Source organism: Budorcas taxicolor, chromosome 16, assembly GCF_023091745.1.
Source record: "Budorcas taxicolor isolate Tak-1 chromosome 16, Takin1.1, whole genome shotgun sequence".
Taxonomy (NCBI): Eukaryota; Metazoa; Chordata; class Mammalia; order Artiodactyla; family Bovidae; genus Budorcas; species Budorcas taxicolor.
In genome coordinates this window covers 63,778,679-63,806,109 of record NC_068925.1, presented here as the reverse complement: position 1 = coordinate 63,806,109, position 27,431 = coordinate 63,778,679, and the positions used below count along the sequence as shown (strand labels likewise).

The following is a 27,431-nucleotide window of genomic DNA, read 5'->3' as shown; positions in this document are numbered from 1 at the left end:
GTTTCCTATTTCTAACCAAAAATGCAGTTTCTCCTTCACTAATTTGAGAATTTCTTATTTGGGAAGCAGTTTCATCACTATTTGAAAACCTTGTTTTTGAAGCTGTCACTAAAAAGCTATATAAAGAACACGTAAGATTCTTTAATGTAATACTACATAAAAATATGCAAGAAAGTGATTTGTAGCCTAGAACATGTTGACCTCCAAGAAAAGAAAGATCATCATTGTCACCTACAAGACAATAAAATGATTTACATTATTAGTCTAAGGTTTTCTATAACTACAACTTTTAAATTATTTAAGTAGTGTCATGGGACCCTATAAAGACACCATTCTGACTTTCAACTAACAGTAAAAGTCACAGAGATGAACTAAGTGCCTAAAGATCAAAGATGTATCAAAAATCTCTTCCTAACTTCATTGAACCTTTTCAAACCAACTTCTGATTGGCAATAGGATGAATGAAATCATCTTTCCCATCTTTCTCGGCTCTGTTACACCTTTCGAGGAGGTGTGAATAAATAAGATATAAGGAAGCAGTCATGAGATGAGAAGGTTAAAGGAGACGAAGGAGTAAAGGACCTGGAAAATGCACCAACCAGAAAACGTTCAGCTCTGGAACGTGAGAGCCAAGTGGGCTCTGCTCTCATCTCCAGGGCTCAGGTGAACACAGACCTTGGACTATATTCCTTAAAAGACAGAGAATGCCTGGGTCTCCAAAACATCACCCACTTGCCCATGGGTGGCCGCTCCTGTAAGTGACCCTTGAGACTGCACAACTATGCCCTCTCCCACCCCCAGGGCTGGCATTCAAGCATCCTTACTCTACGTGCCGGATTCTGTGCCAGACCCTTGCTCAGCATTCTTTCAGTTCATTTATTCCTCCCATGGATGCTCTTAGTAGGTAGTGATAAATACTTCACAAATTACTGAGTGGTAGGGCTGGTTGAAGAGCGGGGAGGGAAATGTGATAGAAATGGTGCAGGGAGAGAGAGGGTACATTTATGAGCACCTACTCAGGACCAGACGTCTTACGTATATTCCCTGATTGTACACACACGCAGGATCTATGGCTGTACATGGCAGTTCTTGTTATCCTCCTTTAATGCACGAGAAAATTGAGGCTTGGAAAGGTCTGTCTGATTCAAAAGTCACAGGCACCTGCCAGGCATGTAGATAAACCAGACATCCAGCCTCACAAACTCACTGCTGTTAAGGGTGCCTACTCCTTCAGGACTGGGGCCAAGTTGAGTCTCTGAGTTCCTCACATCTCAGGGCTCTCCTATTTCCAACCTGGAGTGAGCTTCCTAATTCTTAGATGTGAGTGAGCAATAGTCGCTCAGTCACGTCTGATTCTTTGCAACACCAAAGACTGTAGCCTGCCAGGCTCCTCTGGCCATGGGATTCTCCAGGCAAGAATACTGGAATGGGTTGCCATTTCCTTCTCCAGGGGATCTTCCCGACTCAGGGATTGAACATGGGTCTCCTGCGTTGCATTCTTTGATAGTCCCCATATATGAGCTAGAATATAAATCTAAGTCTTGGGGGACAGAAGCCCTGGATTCCAATAGAGGAGGCTTTACAATACAGCATGGTAAAGGTCAGAGGGGTATAGTACAGACTAGGAGATATGGAGGACAAAGTGTGGGCTTCCGAAGCCAGATAGACCAGGATCTGAACACAGGCTCTGCCTTTTAGTAAGCTTACGTAAAGTACTGAATCTTGCTGAGTCCCAGCTCATCCATATAAGAAGAAAACCATAATGCCCAATCTAACAGAGTTCTTATGAAGGTAAAATTAATAATATGTAAAGATTTTTCCCTGGTGGCTCAGATGGTAAAGAACCTGCTTGCAATGCAGGTGACCTGAGTTCAACCCCTGGGTCAGGAAGATTCTCTGGAGAAGGGAATGGCTATCTACTCTAGTTTTCTTGCTTGGAGAATCCCATGAACAGAGGAGCCTGGTGGGCTACAGTCCATGCGGTCACAAAAAGTCGAACATGACTGAGCAAATAACACTTTCACTTTTCTTTTTCCAGACAACCAATGTATTTTAATTCTCTTCCTTTCTTTCTTCTTCCTTCCTTCCTTTTTCATTCCCATTCCACTATCCAATTCTACTGCCTTTTAGTCTGTAACCTTCAAAAAGCAACATAATTTTTCTGAACTTCAATTTCCTCATTTAAAATAACAACAACAAGGATAGTTTCTGCCATGCCTATTTCAGAGTCATTGCGGAGTTCTGACAAACCAGTGTGTATTACGGAATTCTGAAAACCTACAGCACCATATCAATGAAAAGACTTATTTGGGGCTAGTGGTGCTTTTTATAGTGTTCAGAATGCTTCTAGACCTTGAATGAAAATATGAGGGTGAGGGTGGGAAGGAGGCAGGCTTTGGGGCTGAATCACCTAGTTAAGCTTATAAGTAGGTATTCAGTATGCCCTATAATTTGACACATAATTGGGGGCTTAAGCACAGACAGTATCAATCCAACATGCAAGTAAATCAAGATGTGGAGGAAAACTTTTCCTGTTGTTGTATAAGCTTCCCCCGCCCCTTGCTCCCCCTGCCCAGGGCTAGACTGTATTATAAAGGCATCTTTGTGGCTGGTAGTTTACTTTTTGATTTCTCTAAGACTCAAAAGGGAGTCCGACAACCAACAATACAGCCACCTGCCATGGGTTCCCTTCAACTCTCCTCCCTATACCATCAAATCAATGACTTTGCAAAGAACCACTGGGAAGCCAGAAGCAACCCCCACTGTCAACACTCACAACTACCACGTTGAGGTCAGAGTCCCTGCTCAAGCTGCCAGCAGTCAAACCCACATTCAGATAATAAGCGAAGTTTCTCTTCTTTCAGGGAAGGCCATATACACATATAATTTGAAATGGTAGCTCACACACAAAATAAGTGTGAAACAGCTGTCAGGTGGGTTTATCTGTATCCCACTGATCTTACTGTAAACACTGAGCCAAGGGTCGGGGGTGGGGTGGCAGAGAGAACTGTTTTGTTTATAGGACACTGAAGGAAAGGGCCAGGTTTGCTTAACACGCTTGATGGCAGATGTGAGAATCTGCCAAAACTATAATTAGCAGTTGAAAAAAAGTAAAAGGAAGACTCATGCCAGAAAAACTCATCCCAGTGCTCCCCAAACCTATTCCAGAATGCCCACATCTCTCTCTCTCACATACAGACACTTTAAAGGTCACTAGTCTTTGTAAGCTTTAGTACTAAACATTTATTTTTGTTGGCAAAAGTTACTCTTCATGTAACTAAAGGGAGGAGGACAATTAGGTATTAATAAAATCTATTAGTTTCTATGTTGGGGGCTAAGAGGGACAGCTATCTTCCCATCTGAGTTCTAAGAGTTTAAACCTTCCATCAGTAAATAAGCACTCGGGTTTACTAGCCCAGTCCTTGCTTGGCTCCTCCTCAACAGGTAAATATTACGAAGTTCCAGTAAGACCCAATATTGGTGGCCCCTTGAGCACGGATAGAATTTGAGAGAACAGAGCTGAGGTCATTATGAGGGCTCTGGTTCCCTTTGCCCTGTCTCCTAACACCCTCCCCCCGCCCCCACCACACACACACAGAGCACCTTGTCTCTATGACCATTTATTGAGCAGTCCAGACAAATTTACAGTTAGGTGGGTGGGTGTGTGAACCATTTCCGGAGTAGCAGTGACCACCCCTCCCTTCCAACAGAGGCTGGGAATGTGAACCCAAAGAGAAGGGAAGACAAGCATGAGGTCAGGACAAATCCCACGACATACCAAGAAGCCAAATGCAATGATCTTCAGGACACACTCCAAGGAAAACACCATGGTGAAGGCGATATTTAGGTACTTCAGGGCCAGCTCATAGGTACAGGGAGCAGAGTAGTACTGCCAGGAAGAGAAAACAGGAAAGGTGAGAGGCATATCCAGGTCACTGAGGCTGGCCATCTGGCATCCCTGCCCTAGGGGGACATTCTGGTGCGTGATGTAGAAGGAAAGACGGTCATCTAGGGCCAGAGAGGAGACGTACGCATCCTATGTAGCAAAACAAAACAGAGAGGAACACAAATCTTATTAGCAAAATGGCCAGTCTTCCTAAAACTGAAGGCGAGGAGGACAGAAACATTTCCAAAAGTTAATCACTTTACCATTTAGTATTAAATAACATCATGCCTCTTCTGACTCTTAGCACCCCACAATCACTCACACCTGACATTTCCACCCTCATCTGCATCGGACTGCCATCACCAACCTTTGCCTTCAGAGTTCCATGACTGCTGCTATGTTATTTCACTGCATTTTACCCCAAGGACCTAGAGGCTGGGTTGCTGATGGAGACAAGCTCAAAGAGAGATTCCACGATGGAAAAGTAGGTAAGGAGGCAACAGACTGATAAGCCGTTTTTGGGGGTTTTTTGGCCATGGCGCACAGTTTGGAACTGTGGCATCCCAGTTCCCCGAGCAGGGAATGAACCTGTGCCCCCTGCAATAGAAGTGAGGTGTCCGAACCACTGGACTGCCAGAGAGTTTCCAATCTTGAATTTTTTAAATTGTTTGTTATTGCGGCAAAAGTCACCTCATACAAAGCATACTACTTTAGCCGTATTTAACTGTAAGGTTCAGTGGCGCTAAGCACATTCACGCTGTGGTACAAATCTCACCATTACCATCTTCCAAATTTTTCATCTTCCTAAGCGGAAACTCTGTTCCCATTAAACACCAAGTCCCCATTCATCCTCCCTACCTCCCTCTCACCCTCCTGGAGGGTTTTCTCAGTGTCTTGGGCACACACACATGTGCCCTGTAAGGGGGCAGTCACCGAGGCTCGGCTTGCCCCAGCGCCTCCCAGCCACCACCCTCTCACCTTCATCATCAGCACGACGGTGTTCAGGGCGATCATGGCCATGATGGTGTACTCAAAGGATGGAGACACCACGAAGTGCCAGACACGGTACTGGAAGGTGTGCCTGTTCTGGGGCATGTAGCGGGTGAGCGGTTTGGCGCTGATGGCGAAGTCGATGCACGCCCTCTGCAGGAGGGTCACACTGGTTAGCCAGGCTCAGATCCCCCAAACCTCGCACCCTTACCCCGGGGGGCTCTCTGTTAGATGCTTAGGAGAAGAGGACAATGTAGAAGAGGCTAGGACTGGACAAGCAGAGGTGAAAGTAGCAAAAGAAATTATCTGGACAAAGCTACAGGTGGGATGTCATACAGTAAGGACTTAATACTTGCTGTCATACAGTAAGTCCCATACTTAATGTTTTCAGTGATAATAGTGGTCTCTTACACAGCACATGGCTGAGATGACTAGGCAGGAAGCCGTACCTGGTGCCTGCAGTCAGAAGTAAAAATCTATCTCCCCGTTCATTCCCACAGGACTTTCTTTGCATTTGTCTTATAGACTCTTATCGATTTCTAGTGCAGTTCCAGGATAAAAACAATGAACTCGACAATGTGCCAGAACCACACTTGTTACTACAAAGAGCAGTAACAAGGAAGACTTGTTCTCTACCCTTCCAGCATATACACACCACTGAGGGACACTGCCAGGGAAGCAGATGTCTTAATGTTATAATGTTAGCACACGTCTTTCACCCTCAACCTCTAGACTACGTGCTGCATAAAAGTAAGGACTGCGTCTTAAACAGATCCCTTCCAGGTCACTGTGCCTCATGAAAGTGAAAGTGTTAGTCGCTCAGTCATGTCTCTTTGCAACCCCATGCACTACAGCCCGCCAGGCTCCACTGTCCATGGGATTCTCCAGGCAAGAATACTAGAGTGGGTTGCCATGCCCTCCTCCAGGGGATCTTCCCAACTGAGGGATTGAACTCAGGTCTCCCCCATTACAGGCAGATTCTTTACCATCTAGCCACCAGGGAAGCCCACTCCTATGCTTTATTCTTAGGCTTTAAACACAGCAGATGCTCCAAAGATGTTCATTTGATGACCAACTAAAACATTTCCCCCCAATTCTCTAATTCATCAGAGAGTGGAGAACATTCTGTTTTCCTCCAATGCTGCTGGTCTGACAGTCCTTTCTGGAGTCCCCGCTGCCTCGTGCTCCAGACCCCCTTGCTTCACCTCGTTCTTCTCCAGGCTGCACTCTTCCATCATCTTGTCCCCTTGCTCCTGGAAGGTGATGATGATGAGAGCCACAAAGATGTTGACAAAGAAGAAAGGGAAGACCACGAAGTAGACCACGTAAAAGATGGACATCTCCATCCGGTTGCTGCGGCTCGGGCCTCGGTCTTCCTCTGTCACATCGACCGAGTGCTGCAAGACTCTGGGGACAGAAAGAGGAGGCGGGCATGGTGGAGGTGGTCTTGGCAGCTGCTCTGACTCAAGGCTTCATTAGCTGTTATGCCCCCTATTATATACACATATGATTTTTTTTTTTTTTTTTGGATATGGACCATTTTTAAAGTCTTCATTGAATTCGTGACATACTGTAGAAGCAGTTTTATGTTTTGGTTTTTTGGCCACTACGCTTATGGGTTCTTAATTCCCCAACCAGGGACTGAGCCCACTCATGCTGCATTGGAAGGAAAACGCTTAACCACTGGATCACCAGGGAAGCCCCCTGCATTTTCTTATTTGACTTTTTTTTTTTTTAATTTTTACTTTATTTTACTTTACAATACTGTATTGGTTTTGCCATACATTGACATGAATCCACCACGGGTGTACATGAGTTCCCAAACATGAACCCCCCTCCCACCTCCCACCCCATATCATCTCTCTGGATCATCCCCGTGCACCAGCCCCAAGCATCCTGTATCCTGCATCGAACATAAGACTGGCGATTCGTTTCTTACATGATAGTATACATGTTTCAATGCCATTCTCCCAAATCATCCTTTAAACTTCATGGATCTTCCATGAATTTGGGGCTCCAAAACCAAGTCGGTGGCGATCTGGTGACCCCCAAGCCACTGCTGTTTCTGGCCCCTGTGCCGTCCCGGATCCAACTCCTAAGCACCAGAGTGACATTATTTTATAGTTGAGGTTGTTATGAAATAGCAAGACTCCGCAATTCCCCTTTGGCATTTTGCTGCCAACAGAGTATGCTGCCACCAAAAAGTGGTGTCTTGGTTATTGCCAAGTCTCTGAAAATCAGCCTGCAGCTATGTGCTAAGTCACTTCAGTCATGTTTGACTCTTTGCAACCCTATGGACTGTAGCCTGGCAGGCTCCTTTCTCCATGGGATTCTCCAGGCAAGAATACTGGAGTGGGTTGCCATTTCCTTCTCCAGGAGATCTTCCCGACCCAGGGATCGAACTAGCACCTCTTACATCTCCTGTACTGGCAGGTGGGTTCTTCACCACTAGCGCCATGAGCAGCATAAAAAAACTGCATTGTTACTTTTGCCATATAAGGTATGATCACAGAAAGTGTCCCTGGGTTCTGCCAGCTCATCCTTAACCCTCAGCCTCTCTCATGTCCAGGGTCAACCTGGATGATAAATGTGTCTAAAACAGTCCTCAGGGACTCTCCTAAAGCATGGAGAGCTGTTCAAAGTTCATTTGTTCTGTAAGAGTCAGATGGCTCCATTCAGCTCCTCGATAATCAGCTAAAACATGAAGTGCACCGGGTATTTCCCTGACTTCATCAGATCCCGCCTGATTCCTGTCTGAGGGATTTTCATTCTTCCTCTCTCCTGCCTGTCTCACCTATTCAGAACCACTTACCTTCCTTGGTATAATACCCAAGGGTTAGCCTTGTTCATCTTAAATCAGCTTCTCAAAGCAAACACATGGTCCCAGCCCAGCTTACAGACAAGTACGCCAAGTCAAACCCATTACTCACTGAGGCCATCCTTCCCCTGTGGAGACAGTGAAGAGAGTCAGCAGAGCCCAGATGATGTTGTCATAATGGAATTCATGGCGCTTCCACTCTCGGCCTTTCACCTCCATCTTGTTTTTCTCATGATCTACGTAGTTGCCTCTAAAACCAGAGCAGAAATGAACCAGAACCTTGTCACTATAGTTCACAGAAGAGCAAAGAAATTCTAGGGACTACAATAACGTACCCTAGTAATTATTGAATTATTGGCATTCAAATGCAAGGAAGGAGGGATTTTATTATGACAGCATATTATCATGGAACAACAATGAGATGTCGTGCCCAATAGACATGGAAGATTAAATCTTAATCCTTTCACTAGTTGCTGGGTGAAAGTGAAAGCGAAAGCCGCTCAGACATGTCTGACTCTTTGTGACCCCATGGACTATATAGTCCATGGAATTCTCCAGGTCAGAATACTAGAGTGGGTAGCCTTTCCCTTCTCCAGGGGATCTTCTCAATCCAGGGCTCGAACCCAGGTCTCCTGCATTGCAGGCAGATTCTTTACCAGTTAAGCCACAAGGGAAGCCCAGTTAGTTGCTGAGTAATCTTGAGCAACTCAAACTTTCTGTGCCTCAACTTCCACATCTATAATGTGCAAAGAAGACCCATCTCAGAAGGTCATGAGAAAGATTTAAAATTTAAACCGGATGTGAAATGTCCATGCCTGACACAAAAGAGGTACTCAATCAAAATGCAGCAACTTCATATTTTGACTTTTGTTTTCCCCCAAAGTGCAATGGATTTAAGTAAGGGAGAAAGAAATGACCTATCTATAAAGGGAGGAGTGGGCCTTATCGAAATACACTTCAGCAGACAGTGCGCGGTGCGTGCTGGAGGCACTCACATGCACTCCTTCTCTGTGTCCTTGGAACTGTCCGTGCAGTAGAAGAACTTGCCCTTGAAAAGCTGAACCGCAATGACAGCAAAGATGAACATGAAGAGCTTATAGACAATGAGTATGTTGAAGACGTTTTTCAAGGAGGTGACCACACAGTCGAAGACAGCCTGAGAACAGAAAAAAGAGAGCCCTGGTGTGTGAGTCCCTGGAATGGCCTGTGGGCATGCCCGCAGCTGCATGGGACCCACATAACCAGCAGCCGGCGCTCGGAGAAGCTGCCCCAGAAGATACCACCCTACTAAGAAGTGACACTCACAGGATTCAGGCCTGGCCTCTAACCTGGTCATGACTACAGCAACCTGCCACTTGGGAGGGGAACACATGCTCTGAATCTGAAAGGAAACCCGAAGCAGAAGAGACCAGATGGCAGCAGGCAGTGGAGGAAGTCCTCTGTGGAATTCCATTACGTGTACTTCACTTAGCGTGAAACAGAAATGTATTGCAGAAAAAGGATCCTCGAAATCATTTAGCCTGTTTTAGGCATTCAATAGGCTAAATGATTTCAAGGATCCCTTTTCTGCAATACATTAAATAGCTTATCTATAAACCTCATTTATTTGGGGCACATTCGTAGATTTGGTTTGTCTATTGAATATGTATTGCTTTCCCTTTGCTTTCTAAATGGAGCGGGGAGTGATAAACCATCATCTTTGTTCCTTTTAATGATATCTGTAATAAGTTCATACATTTACCCCCAACTGCATTCCACATTTCAGATAAAGGTTCTCTAGTTTAAAAGCTAACTGTGCCGGGTTTGAAGATTCAACAGGTGATGTGGGAAGGGGTGAGAGATGCCCTCTTAGAGACAGAAGGACTGAAGGACAGAACCAGAAACTTGCGCTTCAGTCCAAGGCACCGAATCTCCCTCTGGAGAATCCCTTCTAGGCCCTACTCCGTGAAGAGCTACACGGGAATTCAATGTATTTCAAACCATTTTGGGGTTGTTTTCTAGGTTTGTAGGTTTGGCGCACTGGCGAGTCTAGCCCCACAGCGGCCCTGCGTGTGAGCGGTTGCCTCTTCACGGTGCTGGGTGAACACTGCTGGTTTAATTAGTTCAGCACCGCAGGGAATGGGAGCCACACGCAGACTCACGGAATTATCAGATCCACCTACATTTCCCTCAGGTTATGGAACTGCAGAGCGAGGCGCCAGCCCTTCCTAATTAATTGGAATTAGCCAAGGTTGGGGGCGCCTTCTCCAGCCTGGTGAGTAACACCATCCGCCCGTCTGAGCTCTTCTCTGGGCCACAGCATAGCTCAGAGGAGATGAGACCAGCGGACCTGGGCTGCGGCTAACGACAGTGGTTGTTGGGCCCCAGGGCTCCTGGCTACGTTTTGCTGGGGGTAAGGCAGAAAGGAATGAATGTTCACGGGTGCTGAGCCAGGCCAGGCCCTGTGTTGGGCCCATCACCATGGGAGGCACCTCATCCAGGAGGGGAGGCCAGGCAGTGGAGGAGGGGAGCAGGCGGTGAGGACACTTCCTGTGAGGCATGAGCCTCTCTCCTCAGGAACCCATTCAAATAGCAAGGGCCCCGGGCTCTGAGAGGAAGCTGTGTCTCAGCCAGTTAGGGGTCTTTCAAAAGAGACCTTCCTGTGATCCTAAGCCTCTGATCAACCTGGTTGGCTTACCATCCCCCTGCAGAGCCAGAGGGCTGAAAGGGAAGCATCTGGGGTGGTGCTGGTAGAGGATGGGTGGGGAATATTAGAGGTGATGTAAACTCAGTGGGACAGAGGAATGGGGAGCATGGGGGTCCCCAGTTCCCTGCCCAGTGGTGACTGGCTCTCATTCGCAGGAATACAGGGAGGAAGAACTTCTATCCCATGAGGCTTCAGCCTCCATAACAGCAGCAGATGTGTGTGAGAGAGGCAGGTTCCACATGCCAGCAACCTGAGGGCAGGAAGCCTCAGGGAAGGAGCGCAGGATGGGCCATCAGGCCAGGGAGCAGGGGAAGCCAGACTTAGACCTATGCAGACACAGGTCTTGACAATAGGGAGAACTCAGCTGCGGGAGCTCACGTCCCCATTTCTTCTCTGCTGGAGCCGAAAATGACTGTCCTTGGGCAAGTTGTTGACCTTTTCATGCCACAAAAATATGAAGCATCAAGCCTAGAAGGTCCTTTGTTTCTCTAGAATCACGAGGAAAGAAACCATCCCAGGTTACTTTGTCTGACCAAGTATACAGACCATGACACCCAGAGCTCTTGTTGCTTCCATTCTGGTATCTGACCCACCTTAACCACACGGGAGGTCCCAGGACAAAGCCACACAAGGTTCTTCCTATGACTTGCCAGAGTGGGTAGAAAATACCTCCTAGATTTGGAGTCAAGGGGTGAAAGCCTCCTTGGAGAGTTCTTGGGACATTGGTTATTTTCCTTTGAGACTAAGACCCTTAGTTTTAGCAGACAAAAAGAATCCTAGTCCTCATGTGAGCAACAGGAATATTTCCAGAAATAATTCTCCCAAAGCAGGCCAATGGTGGCTAGAGAGGAAAACATGGACAAAGGGGAGCTGAAGGGAAGAAATTGGTGAACATCACCTTGAGCTTGGGCAGGCGCTTGATGGTCTTCAGCGGCCTCAGGACACGGAGAACCCTCAGGGACTTGATGGTCTTGATATCCCGACCCTTGTTGGTTCTGCAGAGAAGCCCCAGGGAATCACAGGACAGGGGAGAATTAAAGAGATGGTCACACTACTGCATTAACAGAGCAGGGGGAAGGGGGAGAGAGGTGGTCAAGAGGCTAGAAACTGGGTCAGAGTAGACTCCTTCAGGGAGACCCCCAAGAAACATGCTCCGGGAAAACTTCCCAATCACTCCCCAGGGTGTACACACTCACATGCATGCACATACACTCACATACCCATGTATACCCATGCAGAGGGAGACACGGGACACCACAGAGGCACCCATGCATGTGTGTTTTTCAACACTTCTCCCCCTCCCAACAGCCAGAGCCACGCAGCTCATGACCACACTGGCCAAATGGAAATGGATGATACACGGACTAAGGAACAGGGCCATAGCCCAGTGTGGATGGGCACCATGCCGAGGCTAGGGAGTCTTCAGCAGAAGGCTCTCTAACAATATTGGGTTGGCCAGAAAGTTCCTTTGGGTTTTTCCATGACATCTTAACAGAAACACACAAACTTTTTTGGCCAACCTAATATTTGTTGAATTGAATAGGGAGCCCCAGTTGAGAGCAAGTCTTATCTGAAGACTCAACCTAGTCCTTCCTTTTGGTTTATAGGTTGGTCACCTCTGCACAGTTCCAGGGAGAGTAGGGTGAGGAGGGCTGGCAGGGACAGGATGCCCTTGCTGTGCCAGGCTGCCTGCTCCAGAGACAGCATGCCATGCAGGCTTCCAGCCAGGACCTTGGCTCACACCCCCATTATCTCTGTGCAGCTGGCTCTTCCTGCAGTCCTTCCCATTTCAAGCCCTCTGTATCCAGCACAAACTGTGGACAGCCTACAGTTGGGGGAGGCCCAAACTGCAGCCCCCGCCCACCTTTATCCTTGCCTTACAGCTAATGACCCTCCCCCTTCAGCCTCTCAAAAATGTTTGCTCCTAGTAGACAAAATACATCTATTTTCAGGAAGGAAATGAATAAGTCAACCTGCATTTCTCTCTCCACCCCACTCATCCCCTGAGATCTTTGCATTCAAGTCAAACAAGTGCAATTTGTAAAACACACAGATGGTAGGAAATGAGACTCTAAATAGTGAGCTCAGGCTCCGGTTCTTCCCTCACACTGGCCCAGATTACCACGATACCGACAATCAGAAGAAATGGGATCCATCTAGAACATCAGATGGAAACTCCAAGGCTTCTACCTGTTTTCCACCCTGCCTTCCCTGCCATACCCATCCTCCCGGACAGGAAGATCAAAGGCCATCTATTCTTTCATACAAGGCAAGGCAGGAAGACATTTAATGGAATACTGACTGGCTAGAATGTATATTTTCAGACCCTCTTAAATGGTTATAATCCATGACCTATAAGTCACTTTTACTCAACTGTAGATATGAATGTAGATAACCCAAAAGTATCACATTGATATCAATGGCCTTTTGCATCCATGGGTTTTGTCTATTTGATAAAGGTTGGTCAATAGAACTATCTAAGAAGGCAACATAAAAGCCCAAATACACATCCAAACCAGTAAGAATGATCATTTTCCAAGAAAGCTTGGTGACTCCTAGTTTTGATTTTCTTAGATGTCAATGAGAACACACCACTCACATAAACTCACCACTGCTTTCTCAGTGAGTCAGCTCCTTACCTCCCAATCACACATTCTCCCTCCTCCACCCCACTCCCTTCAAAGAAAACTAAAGAAAAAAATATTTACCCCAAAGCATTCCTATGGAGGATCCAAGCAGAAAGCAGTTAAAAAAAAAAAAAAAAGAGGGGAGGGGAATGGAGAGAAGGGAGACAGTCAGTAAACTTCAGGGAGAAAGGAGAATTTAGGGAGATGGGAAATTGGAGAAGTCCAGACCCGGGTGATCCCGCTTACAGCCTTGGCACTTGCAGAGTCCACACACTTTGTGAAAGGAAGGGCCAGCTCACCATGGCTCCATACCCACCTCTCTACCCTGGAAAGGCCAAGGCCCTCTGCAGGCATTGGTGATGCTGCCTCTAACCTGATGGTATTCCCCAAGTTGTACATTATTTCATGGAGTCTTGCTGAACTGAAGTTTTCTAAATGTAGGCTTTCACGTCCTCTTCCTTAGTAGTCTTCAGTCAAACTCCATTTCCAGTGAATGTATAAGATATCAGACTAGAGGAAAAATGCCTACTCTGGGCCAGAAACTATGTGTTGGGAAAGGTGTTTCAAAGCATCGTGGCATATTTATGTTTATGAAGGATTTCATTTGGAGAGGGACACGCAATGTCCAGGAGAGGGCTACTCTGACATCTCTCAAAAGCACAGAAGGGCCACATTACAAATCCAGCTTGAATTATAGGGGAAGGCACTATCTATCAAGGTCCTGATGTCACACAAAGAGATGCCTTTTGATAAATTAAATGACCACCTCTCCTTTGTGAGCTATTTACTGTGCAGCTGGAAGACAAATCACCCCTGCTCTAGCGGTGGGGTTTAACAATGACACAAATAAAGATGGAGAGCATGAATATAAAACATATGAGATATGAGGACTAACTTTAATATTTATTCTTGGCCAGACTCAGTGTTAAGCACTTTTAGCTCAACTCTTTATTTGGACATCCTAGTCACTTTAGCACAAAGGTATTACCATCTCTGTTTCACAGATGAGATGCTGAGAGGTCGAGTGCTTGGCACTGGCAGGGTGAGCTGGGACTTGAACCCAAGTCTGCATGACGTTCAGAGCTCTCGCTCTGCACCACTAGCTTCTGCGCCAGCAGGTTTCCGTTCCAGGCTCTGTCAAATGGCTCACCAAATTCTAGAGCTGGAAGAGATCCCTGAAATCCTCTTAACTGCAAACAAAACTGCAGCCTGGCGAAGATGTGCCTTGCATAAGATCTCAGTGAGTGAGCCCCAGTGCCATGGGTGAACAGGCCTGCTGCTATGGAGAAGTGCCTAGAATTCAGCCTTTGCTTCTTGGTTGACAGTCTGCTGTGAAGGGTGCTTTTTCTTCCTTTAATTTTTTTTATGTACCATAAACCTGTGTTACACCACCATGTGCCACAAGCAAAGACTTCTAGTGACGATTTTATTCAGGGAATGGCCCCATATTGGAAAGTATATTACTGTTCACTGTAAATGTCAAATGAATGGTTGTTTGAGAATTAAATCCCAAGGCCTTATAAACCTTAAATCTCTCACGTGATAATCTCCAAATTCTCAGAAGACAGAGGTAATGTCTTCTCCTGAGTTGTAACAGTGTCTTCTCATGCATGAGACTGGACACGTGGTAGGTCAGCCAAATATACCTGTAATCCACTCATTCGACAGCACTGATGGAGTCTTTAATAAATGTCTGGCATTATCCTAAGTACTGGCTACATGGTTGTGAACAAAACAAATGAGGTCCCTACCCTCTTGGAGCTCACCTAATCTAGGAGAGAAGACAGGTTTCAAATAAGCAAGCAAGCGAATGAAGCTAGAGCTGCAAGCTAAATGCTGAGGGAAAAACAGAATCATTTGATTGACAATTCTACCAAAACAACTACTGGGTCACCATCTCTTTCCTAGGCCACATGCATCTTGAGGAGAAGCTAAAGGAGAATCTCCCATACCCTGAAGCGAGAGAAGAGTGGGATCAGTGGATGGGCAGGTGGTCTAGGCTTTCTTCTTCCTCTTAGCTCAGGACTTTAACCCCAAGAACTTGAGATCCAGTAGAGTCTAAATGAGTTCATTCTCACAGATACCCATCGCATGAAGGAAGGTTCAATAATTTTTGTTCCTCTCACACACTCAGATAAAGGGCAGAAATTTGTTGTCTACAATTAATACTATCCCAAGATCTTAGTAAAATATCGTGCTATGGAACAAAGGGGATCTCTGACCAGTGGGCTTGTGTGTCCCTTGTTTTGGGAAGTGGAATTCTTCGACGGTGCACTCTGATTTCAACAGCTGACTGACGGCCCAAGTCCTGGCTGGAGGGCTGTTTGTCCCATTCTGACTCCCACAGAGTGGAGCCAGGGCTAGTAATTAGACACAGGCCAAAAGTAAAATGAAGATTAGTCATTGCTCTGCACATCTTTCACACAGGTCTCTCACTGCAGAGCAGCCACTGAGAAGCTATGCTCTTGAGTGGCTGTGAAAAAGCATGCTTGCATTCTCAGTTTTGTTAAGATACATTTCAGTACAGTTTGTAAATTTTCACTGAAATGAAAGGAATACTTGCCAATGAAGCCACAGAGTCAGGAAAAGTGTCAATCAACAATGTAGCCCCCATTAATTAAAATATATCATACATTTACACAAGAGCCAGGCCAAACTGCCTCTCCCAAATCCTTGCATAGAAGAATCATTTAAGCCATTATCCAACTCAACAAGATTGCAAGGGAAGGCTTTATCAAACTAAGAGGACAACCTCTTCAAGTACTTCAACTGAGGCACATTGTTTTAGAAAAAAATTCATGAGCTTTTTACAGATCATCTAAATATAATCATTTGATAACACTTTGCTAGTCTTGGCTACTAGATGTATAATCAGAATTTTTTTTAACACTGCCTAGCTAATCAGTGAAATTTTCTCAGTTTTAAAAATTGACTCTAACGTGAGGATAATTTCATATGTGAGGATGTACTGGCTCCACGCTAATAGGGGCTCAGTTAGGCTCCCCATTTCCCCATTTACTCTATTTCCTACTTATTTGTTAAGTTCCTGGCTGCTCTCCAGAAAATGACTGCCACGTTTCTCTTTTGTCTCATCAGTAAAAGATGAGAATTTTCCAGCACAACTGGAAAATCTGCCCTCCAGATTTTCCATATGTAATCACTCATCATTCACCATGATCTTGCTTTCCAGCTTCACCGCCCCATCCCCCACCCCCTGCAACATGTTTTCTCAAGACTTAAATTGATTTCTGCTAGGAACTGACTCTTCTTTCATAGGAGGGTGCTTGGGGGTTGGGGAGACAGCCAAGACACTGGGTTCTGAAGAGCCCCTCCGTCTTTTAAGTGGGATGGTCCTCTGCCCTCCCCTGAGCCCAGCAGGGAACAGTAATGGGATTTTAAGGAATCTCTTGTGTCAGGGGAATGGACAGGGTACTGGAATGTAAGGGGGCAGTGGGGTTATGCTGTGAGACAGCCTGAACCTCCCTAAAGTGTCTGGACTATTATTAAGTAGTCAGTAATAATGCCTAACTAATATAAAACAAAGTATTTCGCGCTATACTGGACACAATATATTTTACCTTACTTAATTCTCACAAGACCAAAATAGTTATTTTTAATTTCTACTTATAGATGAGTAAGTAGAAGTTCAGAGAGCAAAGGTGGGTTAATAATTAACAACGCTAAGTTTATTTAACACCTGACTCTGAAACCTAGGCTCTTATTCACGGTGTTATGATTTATGATGTTACAATGCCTTTTCACATAGGAACCAATGGAGGGTTTTAACCAAAGAAGGAAACAGCAAAAGAAACCAGCAGTTCATGAGCTCAAATACTGAGCCATCTATCCTAGTATCCTTCATTAGTCTAGGGCCTGTGAGGGTTCATGGGAAGAAAAAGATACAGATGAAACAGCAAGACAGACAAGGTCAGGAATGCTTTCTCCATCTGGTCCACCAGGTCTTGTCTGTTTCCAGGCAGAGAAAGAGGATCCATGGGACAAGGAGAAATCCATACCAAGCCACCACTTTGACTTTACAGAGGTTAATGGCTTGGAACGAAGTAGAACTACTTAGAACTATCTTGTAAGAGGGAGAAGGGAGCTTAATGCAATGCAGAAAGCCCTGAACTCAAAATCAAAATTATCAGTTGTTTAAGAACTGGTTTTGCTATTATTACTCAAATGAGTCAAACTAGTCAAACCTCAGGCAATCCATTTTTCAACTGTGAAACAGGACTGTAGAATGACAAATGAAATAAAAAGTGTGAAAGCACTTTAAAAATTCTAAAGCCCCATGGAAGTGAGGAAGAAGTTGCCCCTCTGCATTGGCCACGCCTGCCTCTGGAAACAGAACTCTCCAGTACTCAATGTCAAGGCTAGGTCCTCTATGTGAGGCATCTAAATCCAGCACTTTGACCTTGTCACTGACCAGCCGCTGCCATTTGGGGATTATTTTCCCTCTTGACCCATACCTCAGCATCTCTTGGGATCACCCAGGGCTCTAAATCCTTTGGGCCTCTGCCAGCTTTCTTTGTTCTGTTAGCAGAGCCCTAGCTCTATGCTAAGTGGTTAGTGCATAACTCTTTTCTTCTGGCATATGGACCTCAGTGAGCTCCCTGTGCACACTGATTATTGCCTTTGCAAACTTTCTCCTTTGCAAAACACCAGCACCATACTCTCAACAGAAGGTATTTCTGTCTAAGCACTGAGAAGCAGCAAGAGATAGCAAAGCATCTAACTGTGTGTGTATTAGGTTGTTTCAGACATGTCTGACTCTTGTGACCCCCATGGACTGTAGCCCACCAGACTCCTCTGTCCATGGAATTTTCCAGGCAAGATACTGGAGTGAGTTGCCATGCCCTCCTCCAGGGGATCTTCCCGACCCAGGGATTGACCCCACATCCCTGATGTCTCTTGTATTGGCAGGTGGGTTCCCAAAGGCTTGCCTCGCGATTTTGTTATTCATTCTGATGAACAGTGGCCTGATCTATCTTGCTTCTTAGTCTTCATAATCTGAACATACCCAAAGACCCCTCATCTGTTGATCTTTCTACAAAGGCACTGGTGCCAGCTAAAGTCCAGCCCATACACTCCCTCAGCTGGAGACTAATTCATAATGCTAGGCTGTGCCTCTATGGGTGTGGATGAAGCAGATGGCTGGCAGGTCACATGATCTGAGCTGATACTTTCCAAGTCTCATCATAAAATCTTCTGACTCAAATTACTCGGAAACCTACTTTTAAATATGGAGGGCACTGTGATGACTTTCCACTAATCCTGCAGAAGTGGCCTCATCCCATAGCTGTGAAGCCTCATTTTCTTGTGCTGGGTACTCTGGGACCAGAGTTTGGTTAGTCAAACTGTTGGGTACCATGTGGATCGGACCATTTCATTTTGCTTGGTTCTGTGACCACAAGCTGAGATCTTATTGACAAACAACCAACTCTCCAATTTGTGCTTGCTAATAAAGAGAAATATTTAGGGGTTCATACTCGTTGTCTCCATATGATAAAAGCCCCTAAGCACACATTCGACAGAGGGTTCCCCAGCAGCACCAGTGGCATTTGTAACAGACAATGCATTTTCCAGTGTTCATTAAAAAAACACGCATGCTGGGGCTTAAAGACAGCAGCAGGTAGGTTGGGAACTTATCTCCTTCTTTCAGACACTTCCTCCATGTGCTACCACCATGACACTCCTTTCTCCCTCCCCAACCCAGTAGGCAAGGCGGCCAGGGCACAAAATAGAGCAGTGGGAACCCCAAGAGCCCGTGGTCATTAATCATCTTCAGAGTCCCTGCTGGGGCACAAAGTCAGATAAAGTCACTCTCGAGGTGACTTCTAAAGCTGGAGTCTCAAGCAACGACATCCTTCTATCTGTTCATGGCGGGAAATTTCCAATTCCAGCTCGGCTGACATCCTAAATCCACAGTTAATGGGCTACCTGACGGCTAAATTTAATTTTAATCCTTCATTCTCTTCCACAGAGCGCTGGAACTGGATGAACTGTCTGGCTCAGTGGTAAATGGGTCTTCCTGGCATGGAGTAGGACTTTGTTCACCTTTCCCCTTCCTCCAAGATTAATGTGTAGTCATAGCTTCCTGTGGGAGACATCCCTTTCACGGTTATAAGAAGGAGGGCTGTCAAGAAGCAAGCCCAGAAGGCAAAGCTTGAGGTTGGAGAGGACTGCCTTAGACACAGCAGACTGCAAAGGACAGGAGGAAGGGTCAGGCAGGTGTGAGGTGAAATGTCAATTGTATTGTTACCAAGCTCTGCCAAGTGTGAGCACGTGCCAGCATTTCAGTTCTAAATAGTCACTCCTTTCTCATGTGTGCACATTCCCACCTTCACAAACGCAAAACCTCAAATGCAAAACCAGAGCCCAAGTGCCATTTCCAAGTCTAAAATGGTCTGTGCTTGTATATTTCATTGAAAGGATTCAGAATCAGCTCTGCTGCTGTGGCTGATTCTGAATGCATTCAAAAGACCTTATCCATCTGAGAGACTAGGGCAGAAGGTTAAGTGTCAGAAAGTGACATACTTCAGTGAAAAGAATGTAATAAAAGCTAATGTGGGAATTCCGTTCCTTCTGGCATCAAGAGGCAGATTGACTCATGTTTTACTTTCCTGGCTAAGCACTGAATAATGAAAGGCCAAGAGCGGCTGTGATCCAGAGCCTCTGCGTGCCAGGAAGTCCTGACCTTACCTCGTGCCCTGCTATGATGGAAAATGGTAATGGGAAGCCTTCAGCTTCTCACGAACCTGCATGACTCTGACTGATGTACAGACCTGTATCCAGGAGCAGAATTCCGGTCATTTTTAAACTGTGTTGAGAAGCCATCATAAGCCTCAGACTTACTATTTAGAATCCAACCTGGGACAGCTCGCTTGGTGACTTGACTTGAGCTGGTCAAGCAACATGTTGTAGAGCAATAGCAATGAAGAGGGGGAGGTGCCCGGGCTGGCGTGCAGGATCACAGCCTTCCCGTCCTCCCCTGCGGTCACTCCTGAGAGGCAGCCATGCCCACCGCCTGCCCAGGAAGCCCTTCACTGAACATGGACGACAGGAATCCTGGGGGCCAGACAGCAGTGCCATCCCTGGACAGGATCCCACAAGGCTCATGAACTCAACCCGCATAGTGGACACAAGATCCCCCTACAAGGCAGCTGACTTTGGGTGTGGCACCCCAAAGTGAGGGGCCCAATGTGCAGATACCCAGAAATGCCAAGGCTGGAACCATCTCTGCTTTCCCACCCAGCAAGATGGGAAGCAGAAGGGATGGCAACAGGGTGTGAGAACACTGGGAAAAGCGGTTTCCGGTCTTTTGGTGGACAATAACCATCAAACGGGAAAAAAAAAAACAAAAAAAAACACACACACAAAAAAAACACCACCCTCTTTTTCAAATAGAAAAAGATAAAAAGAGAATGGTTTCAGAGACCTAGTCATTCACCAGACTTTTCTTGAAACCACAGGGAGGAAAAGACACAGTCAGGACATTTATAGGCGGCAAACACTGTCTTCACAGGGCCAAGAAGGCGCGGTGCTCTGAGGGCAGTGGGATGAGGGCGCCACCCTCTGCCAGAAGCCCACCCACCTCTACACAGGTTATCGGGCTTAGGGAGGGAGACCTGAGTGTTCTTAGAAATGCTTTATAATGTAAAAGTGGACGGGAAAGAACGGAAAAGGTGCTATCACAGGTATCTTTCCGTTTATTTTCTTGTCCCCTGCTATGCCCACATGCAGAAAATAAACCCCTGTACCCTCCTCCTCAAAAGTCAATAAAGTCCCCGCATGGAATTTGTCGAGTTTACATTATAAAGAATCCCTTCACTTGATGTGCATGGCTACAGAGAAGACAGATTCCTTTCGGCCACTGCAGAAATAGCACATATGTTTCCAGAAAACATACATGGCGACAGGTGCAGACCTCTGCCGTGGAAGGGCTCAGCTCTCTCTGAGAATTCAGCTAGGGGCCATTCTCTCCCCTTGGTTTGGGGTGTTGCTCTTGGAACTTGGGCTGGGTTCTGAGAAGGCTCTGGCTGCCAGTGGAAGGGATACCAAGTCACTTCTGACTTCTGAGGAGCCATAGGAAGCTGTTACCATGGCAATCACCATCGGTTCTGCTCAAATTGAGCCTTTTTAGAAGCCTTAGTATGGTGAGGTTCAATTTCAAGGTTTGGGGGAGAGAGGGCAGGAGTAATGTTATATGAATGGTGGACATGACTAGGGGAAAAAATACGGGAAGTGACAATGAAAGCTGTATCCACAGGGAGGGAGGTCCTTGACAAGCCTATAGAAAGACTCATATGTTGTTCCTGCTGGCCTGAGTCCCTGACCCCGCCATGCAGTGGGACACAGGACTTATTTTGATGTCAGCTTACCCCAGGCGAGGCCCTCACTCTGCTGGCAGGGGAAACTCTGGCTAGCCCTACTGAAATGATGAGATAGCTGAATTCTCTGGGCCCTTAATGAGTAAAGGGAGGGAACAGAATTAGTAAGAGCGAGCACGCAAGCAAGAGACAGCATTACCTGGATCCCAGCAAGCGTGATGAAGGTCAGAGGAGATGGGGAGTGTCCCATAAGCAGGAGGAAGGGGAGAGGAGCTATGCATGGCAAGCTTAGAAGGATGCTAACAAAAGAGAGAGTGTGAGCAAGTTCCATTTATACTTTGGAGAGAAATGAAAAAAAATTCGGGAAGTGACATCACTAAAAGCAAGTGATGGATCAAAACGCTCAATCCATCACATACGTGTGGATTCCAGAAGCAGAGGAATCCTGGGGTCCCCTGCACTGTACCTGGTCTGAGGACCAACAGAGAGGCTTCGGCTCCGGGGCTGTTAAGGCTTCCCCCTGCAGCCAGCACCAAAGCTACCACCACCATGTTTCAAAGAGGCAGAGAGAAAGAACAAGACAGATGACACCCTTCCAGCCCATCGTCACTGCTCTGGGTCGGAGGAGAGACTGCTGTACTGCGGAGACGAGGCTGGCATGCAGAGAGCCTTCCTTTAACACACACCTCCTCCCCACTGGCACCAACACAGACCAGGTGTGTGTGGACGATAACCAAGTCTTGGAAACCGGACGGTGTTCATCTTCAACTATTTGCATCCATTATGCATTAACGTATTTTGCTGCATATTCACACTTGATGACATGAAGGAGAATGGAAGCACAAGGAAGGGAATTCACATTTACTGATCACCTTGGGCCAGGCCCTGGGCTAAGTGCTTGAAACACATCATTCTGTTTCCTTGTCAGAGATGAGAAGCAAAAGTTAAACGGGTTAATACCTTGCTATGTTACTCTAGGCCATGAAGCTGGTCAGTGGAGGAGCTGGGCCTTCCTGACTCCACAGCCCACCCTCTTCCTCCCACTCTGCCCTGTGACCCCAGTGAGCTCTGTTCTTCAAGACGGGGTGGCCTCCTTTCTATATGCTTCTCTTTCTTTGTTCCTTATTTCTTCAAAGCAGAAACTTATTTTTACTGAGATCAAAACAAGAGAGAACAATATGATGAATAATGTACACAAATGAATTGGTAAAATGAGATGGGAGCTTGACTTTAAAAACCGAGGGGTAAGATTTATCTCTGACAAAAACAGCAGATCTCCTTAGGACAAAGGTAATCTTTGGTATTTTTTTCCATGAAGGAGAAGGAAGAGGAACTAGAAGTCCCCTTAGCAGAGCCAGAGTTGCCTTTATTTTTATCTTGCTCTGACAGTCCACACAGGGACCAGATTGTTGGGAAAATACTTTCGTGAAATCTCCTTGGGAACAGTTCAGTTCAGTTGCACAATCTTGTCCAACTCTTTGCAATTCCATGGACTGCAGCATGCCAGGCTTCCCTGTCCATCACCAACTCCTGGAGCTAGCTCAAACTCATGGCCATCAAGTTGGTGATGCCATCCAACCATCTCATCCTCTGTCGTCCCCTTTTTCTCCTGTCTTCAATCTTTTGCTTCCTTGTGAAGGGCATGAGTGACTCCACGTGACTCTAATGGGGTTAATACACTGGTGCACATAAGGACAAGGGGCACTGGAGTTGTCCTGATGGCCAGCCCACCTCAGGGTCACAAGTCACATTCAGCCTGGTTCTCCTTTGAAGGGTCCCCTCTGGCTGGGGCAGCAAAGGACACAGTCTGCTTCCAGGTTGTGGGAGTTCTCAAATTCTTAGCACACCAGGGGACCTTTCATCTCCCCTACAGACAGAGTGCTCCCCAATTTCAGTCACTTGAGGAACACGCTTAACTCTTCTCCCATTTCTTTCTCTGCCAGAATGCATAGGGATGAAAGCTGGCAGTGTCTGGGGAGAAGGTAGGACAGATGATCCAAACTTGACCATTTGGACCAGGAAGGTCAAGTCTATGGAGATGCCTTGTTCCTTCCCTTTTGCAGCTGCCATCAACAACAGAAGGCCCCACAGGCTTTTTTTGTGCCCCATCACACTGAGTAGCTCGTCTTGCCTAGAAGACTTGGCTTTTTCTTATACTCAGAGAGGCTGGAGAGAATTCCACTGCCCCCGTGGGAGAGGGTGAAGCTGTTCTGACAGTGGAACAGGTCCAGACAGAGCCCAGAAGGCTGTCATTCATCTTCTGGGGCCCTCTACCCACCAGCTGAGGGAAAAGGCGTTGACAATATGCCTACTTCCTAGCTATACCCTGGAGGGCTAGGAGAGTCCTTTCCTGAATCAGTGTTCAAAAAAAAAAAAAAAAAATCCCCTAATGTAATGAACACTGTTAGCTACCTGGATGGTTTAAGAGTGTCTTCCTAAGTATGCTACCAAGGAAGGTTTGAAGTCTTTCCTTCAGGAGTTTCACATATTAACATGGTCCTTAAGTCCCTGGGAGAGCTCTGGGGGACCCCTGCTCATGAGCAGAGAATCTCCTCACACCCAGGATTCTGTGATCCCCAACTCTGTTCTACCTGCCTCATTTTTCTTTCAAGTGGACCCTTTAATGACAGAATTAAGAAACGCAAGGATACACCAGCTGTCCCTGGTCCCACCCTGAATCCATGGGGGAACACAGGTGACTGCTGTCCAGGCTCACTCATCTCAACGCAAAGGGAGGAACACCAGGGCCTTTGACTTCCCCTAGAGTCTTGCCCTGCTCTCCGTCTGCCAGCGCTCCTCATTTGGGCAGGTTAGCTGAAGCTGTAAGGCTCTCGGGAGCTCTGTCGAGGGGCACCTGGGAAGCAGACGCCCAGGGCAGTATTCGCTGGCACCCCTGAGTGAACCAGCCCTGGAGAAGCCCTCAGATCAGTCAGTCTCAGGAAAGAAGGAGGGAAGGAAAACGGACAGGAAAAAGAGTTACTTACGCCAGAGCAAAGGCCACCAATGCACCAACCACCACCACGAAGTCCAGGATGTTCCACAGGTCTCGGAAGTAGGAGCCGTCCTGCAGAATCAAGCCCTGGTCTATCATCTGCAGAAGGATGGGAACGGCCACTGATGAGTCCCAAGGTGCTGGTCATTCGGGCCCTGAGCTCTGGGCTCTGCACGGCAGTGTCTCCGTTGCCACTGCCTCTAACACAACCCCAAATGAGGATCCAAAGTACAGGAGGACAGGCCCCACGGGCTCTCTCCACTGAACTGTGAGGCCCTTTTCAGAGTCACCAGGGTTCCCTTACACTCCTTGGCACCCAGCACCCCACCAGACCTCCCTTTCATTAGTGGCTCAGAGCACCAGGCATTACTGCATATGCACAGATGGGAACAATCCCAGATGGGTGAGGATGGGAACAAGAGATAAATGCAGGTTGTGAGGGTGGCAGGGAACAGAGTGGAGGGCAGTGAGTATGGCTGGGATTATACAAGGCCAGGAAGATTCATCCCTACCTAAGCCTTGGCCGGGACGCTGGCTCAAGCCAGGAAGCACAATGAGGAGGTGAGAACAGTCCCCAAGCCTGTGGGACTCCCACTGCCTGCCTGGGATGGACCTGACCCCTCCCTGGGCCATGCCCACAGGTCTGCACCAGTCTAAGGAGAGCCACGTGGTCACGTCCTGCTATGACAGACCTCGCCAGGATCTGAGGCTGGAGAAGGGGTCAGCAGAGGCCTCCTGAGGTTCTGTCATTGGCCAGGAGGTGACAGCCCTGGGGAAGGCATTGTCCTAGAGGCGCAGACGGGTGACCCCTCCAGCCCCAGAGTCCAGGGGCACTCTAGCTGCTCTTACCTTTATAACCATCTCAAAGGTGAACACGCCAGTGAACACGTAGTCAAAGTACCTCAGCACCTGCAGGACACAGAACACGGAGACCATCAGGCTACATACAGTCCTCAAACACAGGCTCTCCTGCATGCCCACCCCGAGGCCCACTCATTCAACCTCAGAACAGAAGCTTGGAGTTATAACTGCTAACTGATGCAGGGAGGAGAGGAGCCATGGATTTTGCTGGGACAGCATGATCTGGTGGCCAGTCCTCGGCCTTTCCCTCCCCGTGGTCAGAACTTAACATCTTGGGTCTGAACTGCCCCACAGATTTCTCCCCTGCTGGGATCCTTGTCAGTTCCAATCCTCCCCACCCCCTCATCCCTCCTGATAGCCATCCTGGGCCTCCACAGGTTGTTTTAGCTCCCCATGTAGAGCTGCAGGGCCCCAGCTTCACCCATGCCCCTAGGTCAGACTCCACACCCAGCCCATGGATGGTGGCAGTTGTGGTTGAGTCAGTCAGTTGTGCTCAACTCTTTGCAACCCCATGGAGTGTAGCCTGCCAGGCTCCTCCATCCATGGGATTTCCAGGCAAGAATACTGGAGTAGACTGTCATCTCCTGATCCAGGGGATCTTCCCGACCCAGGGACTGAACCTGCATCTCCTGCACTGGTAGAATTCTTTACCACTGAGCGACCTTGGAAGCCCCTTTCAAAGCCCTGGCTGGCTCCCAGGGTAACGCTCCACTGATGAGCATAAAGGTAAGCAGTATGGTTGGGGAGTTAGGGTTGGGGTGGGGGCTGGTCGTGAAATGGTTCATACTTTGCCCCGAGGAACAGGACTGGGCAATTTCTTAAGCCCTTCCCATCCTCCAGGAAGCTTCTTTAGTCCACTCTAATGTTGGAACGGTAGGCTCTGGGAGAGGGGAGCACCAGGGTACCATGCAGGCTGGCAAACAGCCTCCGTGCACGCACTTTGTTGCGCTCCGAGTTGGTCAGGACGGGGTCCTCGGCTGCCAGGGCGATGCTGCTGGCTGCAATCACCAGCAGGATGCACATCTCGAAGTAGCGCAGGTTCACAATGTAGTGGCAGGCCCTGCGGATCCTGTGGGCAGCGGGCGAGCCCACTGAGCCAGCCCGCCTCCCTCCCACCCCATCCTTCAGCCCCACCCCCATACACATCAGCCTCCTCCAGACAGCCAGGCGTTGGCCAGAGGAAGCCGTGGGGAGAGCAATTTAATTTCTCAGGCACCACCCTTGATTTAAAGCCCCAGTGGGGGAAAGTAATCAGATTGGTTGGAGGCTGCAGTATGCAAGCCAAGATACATTATCTGCGTGTGCATCTGAGCCACCTTGGGGAGCAGCAGCCAGCATCCAAAGACACACGCTTGGGTGGCTACACATTGCCTTCCACTGTGCCTCAGTGTCTACTCCCCCACTGTACAGAGACTGGGGCAGAGCAAGAAAATCCTAAGAACCCTGAAACATAAAAACAGACCTTGATTCTAAGATTCCTGATGAAAGCAGCAACTGGTTTTCCCGAGCCGCAGGTATTCCAATCAAAGTGACTATTCTATCGACTGACTGCATCCTGGCTTCAGTTGGCCTGACATCTCTTAGCCCAGGTTCCTTCCTTCCCAGGGCCATGCTGGAATATCACCCACTTGGTCACTGAAAGCCTTCTCATCTTCCAAGACCCTGAAGCTGGTCTACGTATACACCTTGCTCAGTTTCTGGACAGAAGGCAGCTTCTCTTTCAACATCCCATCTTTTCTGAATCTAACCTTCCAGATTCTTCCTTGCCCACCCCATCTCATGACCATGACAGCGGTCTGAGGAACACACCCACTTCAAAACTGATTTGCAGGGCAGCCAATGGATGATCCAGTTATCCTAAGCCTCCTATTCCCAGCTCTGTCCACCCCTGGAATATTTGGTGACACATCCCAAGTAGATGTCCTCCCTTCCCAACTTCCCCCGCAACCTACTAACCAAAGACTAGATGAAGGGTCCTTTCCTCTGACATTGCCCATGTTGTTCTATCCTAAATGACCCTTTAGACTATGGGCACAGAGTTCAGAGGCTGCTCATTAATTCCATGACCCACCGTAACTAGTGAGCACCCTGGAGGCTTTCAGATATCTGGCCATATTCCACCAGGAAGGCTCAGGAGGAAGACTGGACCCTCATCCCTCCTTCCCATCACCCTGCCCTGGCTCAAATCTTGGCTCAAAACCTCCAGCACCAAAGGGAGGTGGCAGTGGAGGGTATCTT

At 47.4% G+C, this 27,431-nt stretch overlaps 1 protein-coding gene across 1 annotated transcript in view; it reads right to left on the bottom strand.

The window, feature by feature from the left end:
* CACNA1E (calcium voltage-gated channel subunit alpha1 E) overlaps positions 1 to 27,431 on the bottom strand; it is a 332,597-nt gene that overhangs the window by 39,469 nt on the left and 265,697 nt on the right. The window contains exons 23-32 of the mRNA XM_052653512.1: positions 26,133 to 26,262; positions 25,182 to 25,241; positions 24,325 to 24,431; positions 13,089 to 13,100; positions 11,279 to 11,375; positions 8,690 to 8,850; positions 7,807 to 7,944; positions 6,082 to 6,283; positions 4,865 to 5,029; positions 3,779 to 3,889 (exon numbers count right to left, since the gene is read on the bottom strand). Coding sequence (XP_052509472.1) covers positions 3,779 to 3,889; positions 4,865 to 5,029; positions 6,082 to 6,283; positions 7,807 to 7,944; positions 8,690 to 8,850; positions 11,279 to 11,375; positions 13,089 to 13,100; positions 24,325 to 24,431; positions 25,182 to 25,241; positions 26,133 to 26,262 — 1,183 coding nt within the window. The remainder of the gene's footprint in view (positions 1 to 3,778; positions 3,890 to 4,864; positions 5,030 to 6,081; positions 6,284 to 7,806; positions 7,945 to 8,689; positions 8,851 to 11,278; positions 11,376 to 13,088; positions 13,101 to 24,324; positions 24,432 to 25,181; positions 25,242 to 26,132; positions 26,263 to 27,431) is intronic.